We start from the raw sequence: 22,527 nt of genomic DNA, 5'->3' as shown, positions 1-22,527 counted from the left end.
CTTAATGCAGAATTAGCTCTTGCCATACCAAAGTTCACGGCTTTTCTTCCTAACTTTTTATTGCGGTCGCTACAACACAATTCTGTAGAACTGATAATTCACTGACTGACGTGGAGTGAATCACGTCCGAAGAATCAAAGATGATGATCAACACTATTTCAACATTTGAATGATTCCGTCGCACTTTTTTTTCCCCTTCTTTTTTGATAGTAGCGAACTTTGACTCTTTCATTGCGAAGAATAGAATAGAAGCTAAAATTTTTCGACTTTTTTTGCACTCTAAATTCGGCCGATATAGAAAAACGTCTACACTGACGCAAAGAATCAGAACGGTGTTAAGGGCACAGTATCAGGTTTAAACAGGTTTTCATACTGTCTAGACCAGGTAAGTCAAACTGTGTGTGTGTGTGTGTGTGTGTGTGTGTGTGTGAGAGAGATCCTCTTAAGCAGATTTCTTTGGATATTAAATCCACCAAAGAAAGATTGTTGGCAACATGCGAAAATGGAAATGATAACACTACCCGACAAAATTTTTTTTTCCGTCATACTTCTGGAACGAAAGTTGGTTGTTCTGAACAAAATTAATGTCATGATTATGAAGATATCAATCTTTTACTTATATCACGTCTACATCAAAATACAAGCATTTTTTTTTTTTAAATTCCCTGTTTTTATACAATATCAGTATACTTGGTTGTAATTATTACACACAGTATATGTTACTTAGACATGTTTCCCACTTGATTTCCTTTTATACTCCAGATTGCTTTCCCATTTAAGGAACCAACAGTAATCTCCCATCATGGCAGAGTCCCAGCGACCTTCATATCGCTTTTTCCATCGCAGCTATCCTGGTGGAAGCGCTCTCCTTGTTCATCACTGACATCTGCTAAGTTTTCAGGAAAGAAATCCAGATGGCAATGAAGGGAATGCATTTTCAATGACATTCGGCATCCCATGTTCTTGAAACATTTCAGCAAGTTTGTCACCAGTTACTCACAGTTCTCTTCTTTTCTCTTTCCGTGGAATCTGTGTACCACAGCCTTGAAAGATCTCAATGCAGCCAGTTCAACATCATTCAGGTTTCTTTGAAATTCTTCATCTTTTAGGAGCTTTCTTCTTTGAGGACCTATGAAAATTCCTTCCTTCAGCTTTGCATGAGATAAATTTGGAAACGTTTTCAGTAAATATGCGAAGCCTCTGCTTTCTTTATCCAGTGCCTTAGTGATATTCTTAATTAGTCCAAGCTTGATGTGTAAAGGGGGAAGAAAAACCTTTTGTGGATCAACCAATGGAACATACTTTACATTGCTTTTGCCGGGAATATATTCCTCTCTCTTGTCCTCTCTTGTCCCAGTGTTGTGCCAACTATTGTTTGGCTGTTGCACGACTATCCCACAAACACAGGAAACAACAGCATTTAGAGAAACCATCTCGCAACCCAACAAGCAGTCCAATATCTTTGAGATCACCACAAATATTCCAACCACAGTCATTGGAACGTATAACAGCAAGAATCTGGTACATACTATAGTAAGTTTCTTTCAGGCCAACACAGTATGAACAAGAGGAAATGATGATAAAGTATTTCCATTATGCAGCAATACTGCTTTCAAACTTAGCTTTGAGGCATCAATGAACAAACGCCATTCAGAGGTATTGTGATCAATGTTTAGTTCGTGCAAAAGACCAACGATGTCTTTGCAGACATGCTGTTTTGCATTGCAAAATATCTTGAAAACTCTTCATTTCGCTTACGGTATACTGTAATGTTTGTACCTTTGGAGAGTAAGTTCCACTGTTGTAGCCTGGATCCGAGTAATTCAGCCTTCTCTTTGGGTAACCCCAAGTCTCTGATCAAGTCGCTTAATTCTTTTTGTTCAATGTAGTGTTAGGCCTTTTCTTTTTCTGGCTCGTAGTCCTAATCATGTGAAATACATGGTTCCGCGACATCTCGTAAAACGATTTCTTCTGTACCTTCATCACTATTTCCAACACCCCAAGATTTTGGTGGAACAGATACTGGCAGTTCTTTACAGTGTGGTACTGGCCTAATTGCTGGTGGGATGTTTGGATATTTGATGCAGTCCTTGCTCTTTTTGGAAATACCTTTTATTTTTGTCATGCCGAAATAGCAGTCGTTGAAATGATTCTTGGGCTCGCGCCACACCATAGGGAGGGCAAAAGGTAATTCTCTCAGCCTTCCATATAACTAATTTTTTTCTTGGTCACCGATCTTGCAGCCGAAGTACAAAGAATATGCAACTTTTGTGACACATTGTATATTTTCTTCTTCTGAGTTTTTGGGGTTAAGTGTCCACAAACATAGCAGAAATTGTCTGGGTGATCGATGCAAGTTCTGTGTTTTGTCTTCTCCATTTTAACAATGCATTAACCTAAAAACAGTAAAAGCCATTGGTAAATTTGAACAGAAGGTGAATTCTTGTAGCGTAGTTTATCATACACTATATATTGAACAGTTGAATGGTGTAATAAAATTAATAAAAATACTGACTTGTCTGGAAAAGTGCATCAAAATCTACTATATTGCAAGAATAGTAATGATGTACTTTTAGCCCAATAAACAAAACCAACTAATAAGTTTAAAAATTGTATTTCAAACAATAATGATATCTTTATACAGAATCCAGTTATCTATCTATATCTTAAAACTGTGACGTGATAGGAAATTTTTATGATTGATTTTAAATTCTATACATAAAACTTGACCAGAAACAACCACTGATTTGCCAGACGTAAAAATCTCGTTGGGTAGTGTAATTTTCTGGTTCATTCTCGTTTCCGATAAGGTTGTCTGGGCAGGATATTCACTATATTTCGAATCTACTGAATATCACTCATACTTGTTTAAAAATTGGTAAATAGATAATCGAGCAGTACCTAAAAGGGACAACAATAACAATCTCTGCTTTATTTACTTTTTCAATTATTGAAAAAAAACAGGAATAGGGGAATTATATCTCCTATCCCCGCATAACATATATTCACTATAACATAGTGAATATATGTTATGCGGAATATACGTTTCTTGCATAACATATTCACTATATTCGGGGGAGTACCTAAATACAGATTCCCAAAGGTTTCTTTTAACAGTTCAATAGCGTCGATTTCCCAATACCGCAGCAAAATTCTAAGCAAATTCTTAGATAAAATTTTTCGACCATTTTTCGCACTCTCAATTCGGCCGAAATAGAAAAAACGTCCCCACTAACCTAAAGAATCAGAACGGTGTCAATATTAATTTTACACTTAGACTGTCTATATTACAATTATGGAATACCTTTAAAGCAGTAATCATAGAAGCCATGATTGCATATATAACATTAAAAAAACACAGCATGAGGAGGATGCCAAGATGAACGAATACGAAACTGGCCAATCTAATAGAACAGAAAAAGATGTGGAAGTTCCAGAGCAATGAAAAGTATTGAAGCCCACACAACAGCTACAAGTTGATCTATAATAGTCTGCAGATAAGGTTAGGGAAACCAAAACTGGGCATGAAAAAGCACTGGCTAAGAGAGCAAAGAAAGGAGACGAGTTTTCAATGTATGCTAATACATAGAAAATGAATTAGACCGGACTCTTGTGTACAGGGTGTGAAAAACTCTTAGATAACCCAACTGGTGCTGGTGATGAATAGGTTCTTTGCATCGATCTTTATTGAGTAAAGGTCCTTCACACGGAGGAGGAGCTGTGCAAGTGAGGCTGAGACAAAGAGGGCGATTTTGAAATTACAGATGACTGTTTATTAGAAATATTTTTGAACTTAAAGGCAATAAGGCTAATTATGAGGGCATCATTGGACTTGAGAATCCTTTGGATTGGAGAAATGTCAACATATCGCCAATACATAAAGGCGTTTCTAAAAGTGAAGTTAGTAACCGTTTAGTCTGATTTCAGTTATAGGGAAAATCTAGGAGGAAATGATGAAAGAGTTCAATCCACGGGCATTTTGATAGAAATGGCATTCTGAATGACAGACAATATGGTTTTGTTAAGGGGAAATCATATTTATCTAACCTGGTAAGCTATTTTGACACAGTTACTCGTGAGCTGGAAGTAAAGAACAGTTTCGACAGTTTATTGGATATGAGCAAGTTATTTGACTTAGTCCCTGGAAATTTCTATTTACCCTGTTTTGTTAATCAAAATTGTGTATATATTTTAATACTAATGTCTGTTTTGTATTGAATATTTGTAATTCTCAGCGTCCTCACCATTATCTAGGGTCTGAGTGCCATGTTGGCGAGAAGCTTGTAAATAAATAAATAAATAGATGCTTGAGAGAGTACAGAGAAGGGCAACAAGATTGGTGAGGGGAACGAAAGGGTGGTCTTACCAAGAGAGACTTAAGTTCTGCAAATTGCAGCGTCTGAAGACTAGCCACCTACGAGGAGACATGATTGAGGTGTATAAGGCTTTGAATGGGTTGAGCAGGCCCAATTCTGATGGGATTCTTCGTTTTGCTCAGATCACGAACCTGAGGGTGCATAAATTCAAATTGAGGAAAGGCAGTTATAGAATAGATGTGCGGAAATTTGCCTTTAGCCAGCGGGTGGTTGATTGCTGAAACAAACTTCCATCTGTTGTTGTTGTAGGAGTTGATAGCTTAAATAAATTCAAGGAGGAACTGGACAAACGTTTAGAGGGAATGCACGTGCGAAATGGTTTTTTTTTTTGTTGGTCTGATGCTACATAAGCTTGCTTTCTTGCATCACATGCCTCGATTACTACTACTATTAAATAAATACAATACTTTAGTCATAACTGAAAAGAATTAGCAAATATGATTATCAAATGGCCTGTTACCAACGGACTCAAATACTAGGTGATAGTACGGTGTTCAAAGAAAGTGCATCACCCCCTAAAATTGTAATTGTCGTCCGAATAACGTACATACATGGCAATATTTCTTATAGATTACATCAGATAAGATTGACACGCGTAGGTGATGACGTAATACTGCATCAGCTGTTACTTCAGTTATATAAGTACGGTCTGCAAAAGTTGCAGTCATTCCTTGACTGTGTCAGGATGGCGAGTTACATGCAGTTGACGCCACGAAGAAAGAGTGCTATTGTTGCTTTACATGAGGAAGGTTGTTCTTCCCGTCATATTGCTTATAGAGTGTCTGGGAATCAGTGGACAGTGAGTAGATTTCTTTTCAAACTCAAGAATACTGGTTCTGTGATAGGAAAACAAGGAATCGGACGCAAACGAGTCTCGACGCTAAAAGAGGACCGCGTTTTGAAGCGCTTATGCTTTAAAAATCCTTAAAGCTTCTTCGTCTGAGCTGAAAAGAAAATGGGAAGAATATACAGGAGTGGCAGCAAGTCCAGTAACAGTCAGGAGACGCCTCTTGAAAAATGAACTTGTAGCCCGTCGTCCTAAGAAGAAGACCCTCCTCACACAAAAAATGAAAAAGACCCGATTCATTTGGTGTAAGGAGCATGTCACATGGACCCCCGAGCAGTGGAAGTTAATTATTTTCTCGGATAAGAAATTGAACCTGCATGGCTGTGATGGGAGACTTCGCCGTAGACGTGGTGAAGAATACCATTCAGACTGTATGGTGTCTACAGTGAAATTTCCTACCAACCAAATGATAGGGGGGTGCACTTCGTATCGCGGAGTAGGTCACCTGCAGTTTATAAAACGTTCTGTAAATGCCATTGAATACCTCGCTATACTGGCAGGCAAATTGCTGCCAACCATTAGAGACTATTTCAACTTGCCAAGTAACAGCATCTATCAGGACGACTCTGCTCCTTGTCATCGGGCGAAAAGTGTCACTATGCACTTTTGTAGTTACTTTAGCTTCATTTCTGCATTAGCGATTTTACAGTAATACGTTTACATTTGTTACAGGTGAAAATATGGTTGGAAGAACGGTCAATTACAACTCTTATCTGGCCAGGAAACAGCCGGGACTTGAGTCCTATGGAGAACTGTTGACATCCTGTGGAATCTGCAGAAAGAAGCTAGTCATTAATGTAACATACCATCGCGAAAAAGGGTTAGAAATGTGAAATTCCTAGGTCATGCACTTTCTTGGAACGCCAGTGTATATCAGAATGGTAACAGTGGGAAATAAATTCAGATGTGTTAATATTCTTTTACCAAACCACTTCGGTAAAAAGTCTGAAATTTCGGGCTATTACGGTAACATGTATAAAATGTGTTCATTCTATAACAGAATTTTCTTTGTATGGAAAATCTACTGTATCTCAAAAACTGGCTGAACGCAGATTTCCTCACCACGTATAATTTATTCTAACTAGCAACCTTTTCTCCCTCTTTCTGTGGGAGAGGAATAAAGTTGCTGTAGAAAATATTTTTATCTGAAAGTAAAAATAATTTTCATTTGGAAATAAAGAGTATTTAGATTTCCAAAGGAAAAAGATTCAAAAAAGGAAAGAAATGGCCATTCAAATCAGAAGCTCATCACACTGAATACTAAATTCTATTTGTTGCGGTTGCCAAATCGAAAAGAGAAAATAATCTAATTTCATTTCGGTACGTATGAAATGACAATAATTACAGCAAGTCCACCTTTCGAGTAAAATTTTAGCTAAAAGTTTAGAATTCATTCATTATCAATACGAAGAACCTCATTTCCAAAATCAAATTTATCAGAACAGATGGAGCCACGTGTACTTTATATAACACAAATCCAATCTACATTTTATATGGAACCTCCAAATGAGATGCTGATCACATGTTGTATTAAAGAAGTTATTGTTTCAATCTGAACAGAAATTCAAAGATCAATACACGAGTCCAAACAATAAATTAGTGGGGAACTTTCATTAAGTTGAAGTCTGGTTTTACATTTTCAATTTTGACTATATCAGTGCAAAGAGCTGACAATGACTTATACAGATTATTTATCGTGATCTTGATTTCAAATTATATATGCACTGAACAAATGAAAATGAGAACGCAAATTCATAATATAAAGGAGATGGTCACTAACCAACATTTCAGATATAAAGAATTTAAAGCGGAAAGCTTACTGCCACAAAGATAAAGTGATAGAATACATACAAAAGAGTGACAAATGGGTGAGAAAACCTGAGTTTGTGTGTGGTGTGTAGTCTATTGTGACGAACTCGAACACTACAGAAGATGTATGGTATATGAATACAAAGCCATTGCAAGGAAAGTAAATTGCCCAAATTACTAACAACGCTTTAGCACAAAGCAAACCGGGAAAAATAGATTGCAAAGCCGTTGTATAAAGGTGTTTACTTACCCAAAGCTAGATGTATTACTATTCTAGACATCCTTTACAAACGTTAACAATCTACAAGATCGATGGTGATAGTTTCGAAAAGTCTAAAGAGAGAACGAGTACAGAAATAGAAAGTGTAATCAATCACTTGTGAGCCAAAGGTTCATCCTAATGGTGAATTGTTACACATCTTGGTGCATGTCTAAAATCCGTCAAAATTAATCTAGAAAAAAAAAAACAAAAAAAAAAAAAAAACAAAGCGATGTTGGTCCTCAGTGATAAAAAGACAAAGGATTAAAAAGGAGGGTATGTAAAAAGTTTAATTACTGTTCTTAATTTTTTTTAGCCTGCTTTCTCGTGAGAATGCCATCTTTTACAGCCGACCTGTTTTTATTAAGTATTTATTGTGCCTTTCGATAACAAAAAACTTAATAGAATAATGTTTTAATATATATATATAATGGCTAAAAGCATGTGGCAAAATATTTCGGGGTCTTTAATGAACGAATACTTCATTCACTACCCCCACGTGATTCACCCCTCAAAGCTGCCTATCTAGCTGATTTTTGAATAATTATCCTATTCTAGATTTCATTTTTCCTATTCTAGATTTCATAAACATCCTCAATCAGGCAGGTCGAACTACCATATGTACAAGGCACAATTTCTATTTGATTTTTTGTTCCGTGACTTTAATTTCAAATATGTGCAAATAAGTAATTTCGCCAGGCACTCTTTTTGGCTTTGAATGCGTCAAAAATATTTAAGTAGTTTCCCATACTTAGATGCAGTATTTCAATGTGGTCTTACAACTGCCCTCTACAGCGGGATTATGATCCCTCTTATCTCTACAAACATTTAGATAACAGTTATGATCAAAAAATTCTGGAAAAGGACTTTGTATTTTGAAACTGTGGCGACGCGCAACGGAACGTTTACCTTAAAAAACGGACAAGAGTTAAAAAAAAAAAAATGCAAAAACTGGAATTAAAAACAAAAAGGTTAATGACTGTCAAATATTTAAATTACAATTAATTGTGTATAACATCCTAGCATCAGTTTTATCCATCTGAATGAGTTATTTTAATTAAAATATCTCAATTTTTAAAAATGAAATGGTAATATGCTATTTTTAGCGGATTTTTTTAGCAAAAATAAAATAAATGTAAAAAAATCTCAATCCACAGTGTCCTGGTATCAGTATGTCACATGGTGCAAGGAAGCCTTTAGCTTTTCCTGCACCATTCAAAAGTTAATGTTTATTATTTGTTTGTTTACTATTAATAATGTTAATATTATTAATTATTATTATATAATAAAACTATGCACGTGATTCGCCCCTCAATGTACGAGCCCATCCAGCTGGTTTTTCAATTTCACCAAGCTGTCAGGCCAACCATCCATCGAGGGAGCCTAGTCTATTAATTAACAACAGTTGTTAATTCTCTTTCATTTTACTTACTCCTTTTAGAACTTTACAGTCCTCCATTAAGTTCACTGTAAAATGTTTAGTAATTTCTATAGCCCATATATTCGAAGTCATTCCTCATATGGAATACCGTTTTGTCGATCTTGCAGGCACATTTGTCTGGCTTTGAACCCGTCCAAAAAGTTCAAATGTTTTTTCTTAGGTTGTCTCCATACATGTATACATTATTCCACGAGTGATCTTATAACTGACTTCTACAGTAGGATTGTGATCACCCTTATATCTACAAGCAAATGTTCGATAGGCCACCACGGCCTTGCTTGCCACCTGTCAGCACTACAGGGAGAGCTTTATTACGATCATATCACAACCGCCAAATGACTTTCTTAATCATCTCTTTTTTAATTCAATCTCAGCAAGTTTGTAAATCAGTCTCGGGGTTACCATTCCCCAAACGCATGACTTTCCATTTTGTTGCATTAAAACATAGCTGCCATTTCTCTCACCATCTCTGAAATCTAAGTTGTCCTAAAGGAATGCCGCTTAGCACTGTTCATTAATTAACTACTCTCCAGATTTTGGCATCACGCTCTGTATCCTATCATCCACGTAATTTAAGAAAATCAGAAATAATGGCCCAAGTACCGACCCAAAGGAATACTAGACTTCTTACGTTAGCCTTATTTGAAGAATTAATCATTAATCACCACCCTTTGCCTCCTACCCTGCACCATGCACTCCAAGGATGTTACGTGTGATTCTAACATATTCTAGCTTGTAATCTCTACTGTGAGACTGACTCAAATGCTTTGATAAAATCCAAATAAATCAATGAACCCGTGAACGACTGCGAAAAGAGGTAACCAGGTCGTTTAAACATGATTTTTCTTTCACTGTCGAAATAACCTGTACTGCAATTATCATTTCCTCTATGACTTTCCCTACCACTTAAGTCAGATTGACCAATCGGTAGTTGCTTGATAGTTAACCACTTCTCTCTTAGAGATCGTTATGTATTGGTGAGACTTTGTCACTCCTTCAGTCAAATAATGCCCTCGTAATTAATCTTAATGATTCAATGTACTCTCTTGTCATATCCTCAAAATTACTGATTATATGCCATCAACATCATGAACCGTAACATTCAGACTCAAAGATTTTTAAAAACAAATAGTATTCTGAATCTCAATATCGCTAATTTTATGCTTCCAGCTCCATTTAAAGTGAAGCATCTTTCATCTGTAATTATCAATGCGAAGTACCCGTTCAATACATCCTCAGCATCAGCTAGTTTATCTAAGACTTTTCCGTACCCACTACCCACGGATTTGATTCGTTATTTTTTTTTCTTTGCATCCACATGTGAAAATCTCATTGTGCTCATTCTTTGCTGTCTCATAGGCAGCGTTTGCCAGCCTAATCTTTTCTGTGGTACTATTAAACATCAGCTAATAGGATGTTACAGCCATCAATACTTTTCATTTCTATGTAACTTTTCCATGTCATCTTCCTGTCCTATTAAACTGACTAGCTGATTATTCATCCATTTCGGCTTCCTCCTCTGTTTATTTTCAAAATGGCATAATGCATTCATGCCTTCCTGTCCATTTCGGCTTCCTCCTCCGTTTATTTTCACAATGGAATAATGCTTTCATGCCTTCCTGACTATTGCTTTAAAGCAGGGATTCTCAACGGGGGCGAAAATATCATGGGTATTACAATGGTTTGTGGACCTCCAAAGTTCAACCCTACCCGACGATATCTTATTCCTTAATTTCTCTCATTGGGTTTGCTTTTCCCCTGATACAACTGAATTTTAACATATAGGTATATTATATTAGGAGTGAGTGATAAATTTGGTAAAAGGAAGCTAGTGGGCGTAATTTAATTCAACCACCTTTGCTTTTCATAGGCATTAAATGGCTAAGTTTCAGAGATAACGTCTCCGCAATGCTTGGCGTTTGCGCCTTTCCGACAGCTGCGATCTTGGCGGCGGCGTGGCGTGGTTTATTTATTTATTCTTTTGTTTCATTGGTCAATATATGAGGCATGGATGGGATGAGGAAATGTTTCAGTCTACTGTTTCTACTTTGCGCAGTAGCACAGTAGTATCGTCACCGTCATCCCCAAACCGGGTGGAAAAGGCCCGGGTTCGAATCCCGTCGATGACGCGAGGAACTTTAGTGGGCTTTTTTCACTCCGTGGCTGAGTTAGTCAGTCTCAGGCGTAGATAGCAAAGTTTTTTTCCTCCAGAAACTGGGATTTTTTCGTCCAGTACAAAATAAATAAATGGGTAGATGTAATCATTTACAGGGGACCCTAATATCATAATTTGTTTTTTTTTTGTTTCTACTTTCTAAGCGACAATTAGTATTGATTTATTGTTTCCTTGTGGAAGTGGTTTATTTTTGATCCGTGGTGCTTTTGTGAGTGACATGGGCTATGAGAGTTAAATAAAAATAGTTTATATTTTATTATTTAATTCTTTGTGGTTATTCAACCTATCATCAATCACGGCAACTGCCGAAAGTGTCGACAGTATCTGGATGAATATCTAGCTTATTATTTTATTCAAAGCCCATTCGACTCAAGACAGCCTATGTGTCTTAGGTGTAATAGTTCTTTTTCAAATGAGGCTATGAAACCATCAAGACTTTTAGATCACTTAAAAAGGAAACATCCTGATAAATTTGGTAAACATATCGAATATTCTAAAAATTTAAAACAGAATTTTGAGCAACGTATCACCGTTACTTCATTATTTAAGAAGAACACACAAACAAACGACGATGGAATGATTGTTTTATAAAATTCCAGAAATCACTGCAAAAACTAGTAGTGCTCATACAGTTGTTGAGACTGTTATACGACTCAGATTAGAGACTGTAATTTCAACAGTGATGCATCAAAATCCTTCTAGTATTTTAATAGCATTGCCATTGAGCAATAATTCAGTTAGAAGACGAATCAGGCGCCTCCGAAGCCAGGTGGGAAGGAGCAGCGGTGCGTAGCACACGCTTCTTGATTAGACCGGGGTTCAAGCCCGTCACCACCAAATACGGAGGATGCGGAAAGGTCAGGGAATGACCACCGCATATCCCGGAGCAGTATGGCCTTAGTTGCTAATGCTCCTAAAAACTAAATAACAAACAAACAAACAAACAGAAGACGAATCGATGAGATGTCAGTTAACATTGTAGAGCAGCTAATTGAAAAATTAAAAAGAAAATTTTCTATTCAGATTGATGAATCCACATTTACTGACAATAAGGCCTTTCTAACGGCATACGTTCGTTATTTCGATAATGATTGTAAATTGTACGAAGAGATGTTGTGTGTAAAATCTATAGAAACTAAGTGTAATGGAGCATCCATTTTTGCTGCTGTAAAAACATGGTTTGGCGAAAAATAAGTACCACTGGAAAATTTGGTATCCTGTGGCCGCTGATGGTGCTACCTCCATGGTTTGAAGATAAAAGTTTTATAGCCCACCTAAAGGAAGCATGTCCCGAAGTTCTTGCAATACACTGATGTGCACCGACATCTGGTTGCAAAAAATATTAGTACAGTTCTTTATCAATCTCTCAATATAGTTATTAAAACCATCAATAAAATAAAGTCACATTGCAAATATGATCGCCTTTTCAAAAAGTTGTGTTGATAATGAAGAACAGTATGTGAGGCTTCTTTTACAAACAGAAGTCAGATGGCTTTCTAGAGGAAATTGTAACAAGATTTGTAAATCTTTTTGATACGATAATTAGTTTTTTTTAGAAAGCGAAGATACGGATTTAGCAAAATGGGATCAGCAAATACAAAAACAACATATACTATATGGCTTGAATTTTTCGAAAACTTAATGAAGTATCACTTCAACTTCAAGGGAAATTAATTATCGTGATAAACTGCAAACGCGTATTAAAAGCTTTCATTGAAAAACTGAAAATATTTGAAAGCAATTTAATGAGAAAACAATTTCTTGGTATGGTTAGCTGAAATCAATAAATCTCTCAACCGAGAATGATCTTAAAAACTATTCAGATCATTTGTGTTCTTTAAAGGGTAAAATTAAAAATAGATTTTCAGATTTTATTTTCTTTTGAAGTGAAGCCATGGATGTTAGATCCAACTGAATGCGATGCTGGGTCTGCTAGTGAAGAAATTCAAGAACCCATTGAATTAAAATGTAACGAAGAATGCAAATATAAATTCGAAAAAGGTGTAATGGCTGAGTTGTGGGGTTAAAAAACAACTAAAATAAAATTTCAAAATAAAATAAATTACTTAGGGGTGTCATTATTAAAAAAAAGTTGAAAACCACTGTGCTAGACTATAAACCACAGTATGGAATGAATCTTACTGGTTAAAGTTTACTGCATAACTGCAGAAATTTTTTTTTTTTTTTTTTGTATACAATCGCCCCACAGCTGGCAATTAAATTTTGGCAGTGGCACCCTAGATCTTGAAGAAATTTGTCAGGGCCTGGATATAATTAATGAATAACAATCTATACTAGCAGCATTTATGGAGAGAGAAAATAATTCCTAGATTTTTCTCATTTTTCACTCTAATTAAAATAAAAATTAAATAGCTTCTTTTCTACACTTCAGTGAAGAACACATATTTAATGTTTTAAATTTTAAGATAAGCCACACTGTTTATTCGATATTTTGATAATTTTTCTTGCATCGATTACTTTTGTCACGGTGCTCAAGCTCACTTGATAAAATGGTCATTTTTTAAAAATTGTTTTTAATCATGTGTTAACATCTCTACAAGTGTATACTTACAGTTTCTAAGGCATGTTGTGAGAGCTTAAAAACTAGGAATACTCATGGAGCTCCCTCTCTCTCTCTCTCTCTCTCTCTCCCTCTCCAACTGACAACAGAGGCCTTTAGGAATTCCTCCACTCTCTTTGATCAGATTTGAACCCAGATCTCTCCAAAAAAAATTTTTTTGCTGTAAGGTACTTACAACTGTCATGGAGAATACTAAGTTTATATGTATATCTGCATTTCATTACAAACTGCTAGATGTACCATATCAATAACAAGTAATCTTTTTTTTTTATTTTTTTATTTGCCATACCTTTTAACTAAATTTCTTTATCCAACGATATGGTCTGAAATGACCAAAACACTTGTTTTTCAACGTCTTTTATGGTTAAAAGCGGTTTTAGTTCAGTAAATAAAATATTAACAAAGGAAAGAAACAGAACTGATATATGTTCAAGAGAAGACATTAGAATTAAACTTACTAACATCATACCGAACATTGAACTTTTAGCTAAGAAGCATCAGGTTCAGGGATCCCATTGAATAAAAAGAGTAAGTATAAAGTATATTCTTGTTTAAAATTTCATGGGGGGGGCGATTAGGAAAAAAAAATTGTATAATAAAGCCCATTAGGGGATGATAATTAAAAAAAAGGTTGAGAAACACTGCTTTAAAGATATTCCGTTCTTCTAACGTGCTCGCCCTCTGTGTGCTATATCCCCAATTCATGTAGCCTATATCAACTAGGGAGTCATAGGTCAGTCTCCTTTGCTGAAATTTAAACAGATTCCTGCCTTTCGCAATTACTACCTCTGTCTGTCTGTCTCTCTCTCTCTCTCTCTCTCCATCATCCAACTTAGAATTACACATTAACTCGCCACTAATGGTTCCTGTACTATCAGCCCTATGATGTTATTTGGTTTCGTGGGCGATAATTAAGTCTAAATATTCTCATATTCTTGTCCATAGTACTTTTCCTAACATGCCACTACAAGTGATAATCATCTAGCTCGGCGGCTCCCAAACTATTGATATCTACAGATCCCTTCAAAAAAAAAAAAAAAAAAAAAAAGTTTGCGGATCCCGATGTGTGTGTGTGTGTATATATATATATATAACTTGATACCCCTTCTGAACCTTTCGCGGACCCTCTGGCATTGGTCTACGGACACCAGTTTGTCAAAGGCTGAGCTAGCTGATTTAAAAGTTTTGTTCCCCGTGTTGAGTTTCCCTCTCACTTGCTCCAATCATAAGGGTCAAATTTAAATCACCCATAATAAGACAATTCACACTTCATCGCCCATTCCATCTGTACGTAGAGACTGTCGTCATAATCCTCAAAGTCTCCTGGTCTGTAGATAAATTCCACTCTCATTATATCTTTGCTTCTAACCCACCCACCCAGATTCTATACTAGCATGGGTAACTGATTCTGAGAGCGTTAGTCGCACCCAGGCTGCTTTTGATAAGAAGCATAACCCCCCCCCCCCCGCCACTCCACCTATCGCTATTCTTCCTAAATGCATTATACACACCATAGTAAAACTAACTGTCCCCTACGTTTCCGTTACCCTTATTATATCAGCATCAGTAATCCCCACCAGTAGTTGGAATTCACACATTTTATTGACAACACCGCTGATATTACTGGAGACGCAGATAAGACTAAGTGTTCTAGTTTAGTTTACTATCCCAACGTACTAACTGAAGGATAGGAATGATTCCCGTTTAAAGCATCGCCACCCACGCACATCTTGCTAATACCTGCTTTTGCGGCAACAGATAACTTGAGGTGTGTGCAACAGTATTTACCTGTGTCCTCCCCTACCTATCAGTTTCCCTGAACCCTCACGGCCTCCTACATTGGCAAAGACCCTTTCAACAATTCAAATATTTTCATGTTTCTACAAAATAGGTCTTTTCTACCTACAAGTGAGTATCACGCACAAAATGCCTTGAAGAGTCCCTCAAGTCTTGAGTTAATCCACAAGGTTTTCAAGCATATAGTTCAGTATTCTTGTGAATTTAACTGAACTTAAATTTAATCTTACAAGATACCGAAATTAACATAGTTTACCAGCTTTACAAAAGATAAAAATTAAATTTACAAAATATTAAAGAAATTAAGAAAAATCAAACTACTGAAAACTTAACCCGAATAGAAATTCACCAGGTGATACAGCAATGGTGACGCATCCACTCTCACCCCCCCCCCCTAAAATTTGTAGCTCAATAGTGTTTACTATTCAGCTACAAATCCTGCTAGTATATCATCTATAAGAATCAAACTTTTCTTTAAGCTGGATAAATCGGACAGGCAAGAAAAAAGAAGAAAAAAGCTGAAGTTATCGGCTTGATATAACGAACTGACAGCACGAAGGAAAAAACAAAGCTCGGTAAATGATAACGGAAAAAATTCTATATGAAAATCGCAGAACAATTCAGAATCAATTATTACAGAATCTCTAAAATTATCAATAAATCAAGCTATGATAATGACAATGATTGAGACAAAAATATGTAATGCATTATCAAACAATGAATCAATAATGTGCTGATATATTTATAATACAAAATCGAAGTGAATAATTTAAATACAATGTACTGTAAGAAAACGAACGATTAATCTATTTTCTTGGATTATCTTCTCTTCATGCCTGGATCCCATTTCTTTGGATATTTTCTGCAAATATCTTATAAAATGCCATTTAAGAAGCGGGAAGCAAGACCTGCTAAACACAAATAAACACAAAAAAGGGAGGGGAAGCTTGTGCAAGACATAATTGCTATATTAATAATCCGTCATAATTCCGATAATTATCAGTCATAATTAGAGTACAGTAGAGAAGTGCAGTTTACATTGGGTTGGGCTGTGAGCAGCCCAACCCAATATTATATTAATAAATTGAAATGTGATCGTACATTTTTGCTGTTTTAGAGTGAATTAATAGTTTTTGCTGAGCGCTAAAGGTAGGAAATTAAAGAATATACTTCTGTTTATGTATATTGAGAGTTTCAATTTTGTATATTGAGTAGAAATTTCAGAAATAATTAGTTTCTATGACGAGGCCGGGTGTCAAATTACAGTTAAAAATTGTGCTCAAAAAGCACAGGCCTAAAGCAGGGTTAAAGCCTGCAAAGGAACGCCTATTGAGGGCGAAAATACATCAGTATCTTTTGGTACAGCAAAACAAACTCAATTTTAAACCCACATGGGACTGTAAACTGTAAAGAACAAACCAGGAGAATCCACTACATGTTACTTATGATAAATAATGCACAATTCTTAATTTTTTTTTTTTTTTTTTAAGCTGTCCTGCTAAATCGTCACTCGGCTACTGATAGTAATCTGTGCTTCACTATTTTCAAAAACAAATAAAAAAGTTAAACTTCAGTAGTGAGCGTGATCAGTCTTTCTATACTTTGAGAAATTTACAAATATTGAGAAATTATAGCACAAAATGAAAGATCATCTTTGGCATACCTTTATCAAATGGCCTGTAGAAGTACCCAGAAATGCCACAGTGTAGTCGTGAGTTGAAATGGCTGCCACAGCAGTCAACAAAACTCCGGTGAATTCTAAAACGGCAGTTGCTTCTATTGGCATACTTCCTCCGATTGGAGTATTTACGTCCTGGCCACAGAAGTCGTCACTAATTTGCAATTGCTAAGAATAAGAGATAAACATGATTTGAGAAAAACGAAAAAGTGGGCATCATACATCTCAAAAATATAATAAAATAATAGCAGAACGTGTTGAAACTTAGAAATAAAGCTGTCAAGATAACATAAGAAAAAATAGCATACGCATCCTTTTGTTATTTTGAACTTTCAAAAGTATTTGAGTAAAATTCGCCAATTAATGTAAAGACTATAATTCATTTATTAATGTAAAATACATAGTAATAAAAAAGCAACTATAGTAAGATAATTTTCACCATTATCCTACTTAACGTTACATATAACTGTCTCTTTGTGAATACCAACCAATTCAAGATCAACGAGGCCAATTTAGTCAGTTGTAGTTTCGTGGAAAGTTTCCACTCTGAGGAAGCTGATTACAATTATACACCAGAAACGTCAGTTAGACAATCTCAGTTTTTTTTTTTTTTTTTCCAATTAGTTTATCCTTCCTTTCTGAACTCTGAAAAGAATAAATACATTTTTTCATAACCTGCGGGATAAAGTGCTCATTTGATTAGAAGTGTCTCATTCAATGCCTATTAATATACTAGAAACAGTTCTCTAAGGCGAAGTTTATGGCATAATTTTAAGTTAACATAACTTCAATTAAAGTGCCCAGTGGTTTGAGCTAATTCCAAGAATCATATCATCGAACACTTTTCCCATACTTGTGTTAGTAAAATTTGATATAAAAGGTGAAGCCTTTCGTTTCGTTCATTTAAACAGTAGTTGGTGATTTTCTGATATTCCGCTTCATTTAAAAAATAAAATAAAATAATAATAATAAAATGAATAATAAGCCTTTAATTACGGTTATCCTCCTTAATTAAAGGTTAGAGAAAACAGTTCAAAAGGTTGGGGGAAGAATCCTAAAAAAAAAATGTTTCCAAAATTAAAAAAGCCAAGTAAGCATTTCCCACGTTTCACTGCTAATAAGCAACCCCTCTCTAAAAAAGAGAATTATAATATTACTTAATAGTAATGTGGTAATAAGTAATATTACCACATGGCTAGCCGGGTGGGCAAAGTGCCTGCCTGGCAACCCAAAGGTCGCGGGTTCGAATCCCACCTCGGGTTTGGATCAAAGTACTGCAAAAACCTTGGGAGGTGCATTATGGACACAGAAGCCGATGCGCCAATAACTACCAAAAAAAAAAAAAAAACCACATTGCTAATTCCACTTCCTCCATGGCCTTTTCGATGCTTACTGGCACCTTATCTAGAGATTAGTACACATGAATCTAACAATCCGGCGATGATTTAACGAGATAAGAGAGGGCAAAGATATGAAAACGTATTGCGTATATTTTTGCCTGTGTATTACGAAATGGTTTAAGCCCCTATTATAGACAGTATGCTAGACATTTCTGACAAAGAAATTCCTAGCACATGCGTCTAACTGTTGTTCTTAAGTCACCCATTCCTCCAGCTTACCCATAAAAAGGAGTTTTCAGTTATGCATGATAACAGTTGCATGGTAAAGTCACGTGGAGAACAAACACATGTTAAAGATCATTTAAATTGTGCAGGGGACTTCCTCCAGCCAGACTGTCCAGTTTACAAACAAGCTCAGAGAAGAGTGCAAACACTTAGGATTTTCACTGCGCTATTAAGTTATGAACTTGTATTTTTTATAAAATTATTCCAATGAAAACCAACATTACGTACAAAAGCCTGTAAATGAGCTTAACAGAGAAATTATCTTAGTGATATAGAGTGGAATTCCAGTTATCAGAAAAGAAATAATTTCGAAATTTTTTTGCTTTTATATTTTACTATAATTTCCCTAAAATAATTGGTACGTTTAATATTTAACTGTGAGGAAACAAAACTCAGATGAATATAATAAAATTATCGTCCCACTTATATAAATAATTGTGAAATAAAGAAGAGTGAATTTCATCCGTATCACTTCTGTATACAGTAATACAGCCACGCTGAAATGATGAATGAAAACTTCATAAAAAAAATCTGCTACAAATTTACCGCTACATAAAATACTGGTGGACTGCAAATAAAAATGCAATTTTCAATTTGTAGCCATTTCATTTTTTAAGCAGTTTTTATACATCATATCAGTGTGTGTGAGGGTATACCGAAGTATACACGGATAATCTACTCAGCTTGCTTGGTCAGACTCACAGACAAACTTAATTTTTTTCATTATGCTTTGATCTTTTAACTTTCCAAAAACAAGGATTTTTTATTATTTTTTTTTTTTCTGCACTGTTCGACGTCGACGAACAGATTAGTTGAAAATCTTAACAGTAACCCGACGAAAACTAAGGACAAAGCATGAATTCGCTTTAGCTGTAGATTGTTTTAAAAACAATCCAGTTATTGCTTTTTGACAGAAGAGGTAAATGTTTCCCCATTAAATACTAGTTGGAATGAGATAAGAGAGACATGTTGAATAAACACAGCGAAAACCAACGGCCAGTGAAACGTTTAACTGCTTTCAGATTTCTGCCAGGTGGATCGAATCACAAGGAGAACTGAATGAGAACCAATTTATATATCTGATTAAAGTACAGAATCTTGCAGCAGAAGAAAAAGACACGCCAATATCTTTCAATCAGCAGAACATTGGCAATAATTTTAGATGGAAAAGCATGTATAGAATATAATGTGTAACTCAAATGTAAATTAAAGTGATTCTCTAATTAATCTTCCATGCTTCCCTTTAACATAATATACATAGTGTGTTTAAAATCGATTATCGGAAAAAAAAAAAAAAAAGGGCATCCGAAGCTCCCTCGGTCTAAAAGTTTCGGATAATCGGGATCCTACTATATAGCAGCAAACGCCATAATTAATTTAACTAGGAAAAAATCATGCTTATAATTCAAGTTCACTTATAGTACTAACACAGACTGATACAGACATAAGTTGAAGCGATCTATTCAAAGATGGCCTAACATAATATTTAGAAACACTTAGACCAGTTTTACTATAACTGGTAGCAGTCTGAAGAAAAAGAGAAAAGTTCTACAATATTTAAAATTAACGTTCTGTAGGAAGCACGAGGTACTAACATAGTTCCTCTGATGCGAATTCCAGCTTATTTTAGTCACATAAAAAGCACATCATATCAAAAGTGCTGCCTACCAAGGCTAAACGCGTGTCCTTGTGTAAATAAATAATAGGGAGCAGCCACATTGGTCATTCTAAAATACCAGTGTGGCAGCAATAGCCACACTGGTATTTCAGATTTTATATCTGGGAATGTGAGAGGCTTTGAGTCGATAACGAAAATAAAAACAGAGGCTTTAACTTTTAATTCCAGAAGTAAATTCATGCTCAGGCGATGAATTTAAAAACTTTCACTGCAAAATTTATTAAATGGTTGTTAAACAGACAACCACCATGCTGACTTAAGTTTGCAACTGTACGACTGCTATAAACATTGATCTAGACGGACTGAGGAATATTGAAACTTAACAAAAAAGGTACCAATCTCTCTCTCGCGATATGAAATCAAAATGCTAGGAACTGTCACGATCTAAAGCATGCTTCTGTAGTCAACAGAAAAAAATAAAATAAAATAAACTAAAATAAAAAAATAGCAGAGTAATACAAACTCCACTTAGTGGAGCCAATCACATTGCAATCATCGGCACGGTACGTCATCAGTTTTGCAAATTCTAATTGATTGAATATTTTATTCAACGTGCGAGAACATGTTAAAATGATATATTAGAAAATTGGTGTGGTTTCAGAGCATCTTTGCTAACTTCATCTGTAATCTTGCTTTGAAACCAAAAACATTTAAGCCGAAAAAATGTCTTTATTTCATTGTCCCATTTCACATCCAAACAGTTCTCATTTGCTGCCAGCGAGTTAAGAGTCCTCGCCTTCTCTGCTAATTTCGTAAAAGTGAACCAGCTGACCGAGAGACAAAACAGGTAAGAGCATATTCATTTAAGAAGTGAGAGCAGCTCTCAATAACTCATATCTAACTACATCCAGTGGAAATTCCCTGCCGTTTTTCTTGTCGTTAATTTTGCAAATGAGAACCGTAACACTGACGGTGCTATCATTACGAAGACTTTCGAGCTTCGCTCGTCTCCTATTCATTTTCAGGAGGAATCGTAGCGGACGTTAAAAGTCACTATGAGTGTAAGAACGAAGGAGGAACGCAGGAAATTCATAATGTCTTTGATGTGCTCATAATCTTTCCTGAGTACTCTATTATCCCTTTTTTCTTCTTTTTCTCCACTACAGCTGCCACGAAACCTAATGATACACGGAGATTAGACCTTACTTTTTCCTAAGGCAGTTTTTGTACGGAAATGGATGGTTTCTTTGACAGTAGTTTCGGCCTCGATGCAGCATGAATAAAACAGAGGGAGAGAATGACTCTCAGACAGTCAAGCCTGACAAATTACAGGGCTCACATTTCGACTGCAGCGCCATGTTAATAAAATCAAGCAGCATTAAATGATACGGGAAGCCGAGAGAACGGCAAAGTTTTCAAAGGAAACGAGTCGGAGGAGAAAGTAAAATTATCAGGGTAACGGTTAATGTTTATTTACCGGTAAGCAGCTTTGTCATCTCGAGAGAAGAAGAATGGATCAGAGCATCATGAGGAAAAGGTTTTATGTGAGACATGAAAGCCATCTGACAAGTTCACAGCAATGAAAGAAGGCAGCGCGGAGTAAATTTTTCACGCTTAAAACACTGGGATTTATAACTATCTCACAGAGCCATTTTAATTGGCTGTGAATTTCTTAATTTTGGCTGCATAAATTCTATTCTCCTTTCTCAATTTGGTTAACAACCAAAACTGGAAAAATATCAAACCTGAAACAATCAATAAAATAATTAAAGATTGATTTTTACAAATACCCCATTGGTGTTGCTGTGGCATCCACTTGGACTCTTACCTTTCAGAACCATAATTTAGAAAATTGATTAATGTTGATCTACATGGATCCAGGAATATTGAAATTAAAAAGATCTCAATCTCTTCCTCTCAAGCGATATGAAATAAAATATGAAATTCAATTGGTGTGAGGAGATACAAATATGGAAATGGTTTCTTAAACAGAAAGGATATGAGTAGGTTGACTGTTGAAGCATATGTACAGGGCTGTGGCCCAAGATAATCCAGCAATACTTTTTTATTCACAGAAAGTTTATCATCAACGACTGCATTTGCTAAGGAAATAATCTGTCGGCTATATGCAACCTGTTTTTTAGTAGCTAGGTAAGGAGTCATCCGAAATGTGCAAAATAGAATTCTCCAGTGAACAGAGAATTCACGAATCAGGTGCTAAAATACGTTTTGATAGCGGCAATGAACTCCGTTCACAGATATATCTCTGGAATTTGGGTTATTTTAATGATTCTGCCAGGACTGCAATATTTCTGATATG

General features: G+C 35.7%; 1 protein-coding gene across 4 annotated transcripts in view; it reads right to left on the bottom strand.

The window, feature by feature from the left end:
- The window catches only part of LOC150080768 (plexin-A2-like), a 1,384,718-nt gene that overhangs the window by 612,635 nt on the left and 749,556 nt on the right, over positions 1–22,527 (bottom strand). For all 4 annotated transcript variants that reach the window (XM_090381170.1, XM_090381171.1, XM_090381172.1 and 1 more), the window contains one exon: positions 16,950–17,132. In XM_090381170.1, the coding sequence (XP_090237296.1) occupies positions 16,950–17,132 (183 nt within the window). The remainder of the gene's footprint in view (positions 1–16,949; positions 17,133–22,527) is intronic.

The sequence above is a fragment of the Mastigoproctus giganteus genome, chromosome 9 (genome assembly GCF_048544385.1).
Source record: "Mastigoproctus giganteus isolate SK-2022 chromosome 9, ASM4854438v1, whole genome shotgun sequence".
Classification (NCBI taxonomy): Eukaryota; Metazoa; Arthropoda; class Arachnida; order Uropygi; family Thelyphonidae; genus Mastigoproctus; species Mastigoproctus giganteus.
The sequence above is the reverse complement of the archived record's forward strand: the minus strand, read 5'-3'. Positions and strand labels throughout refer to the sequence as shown.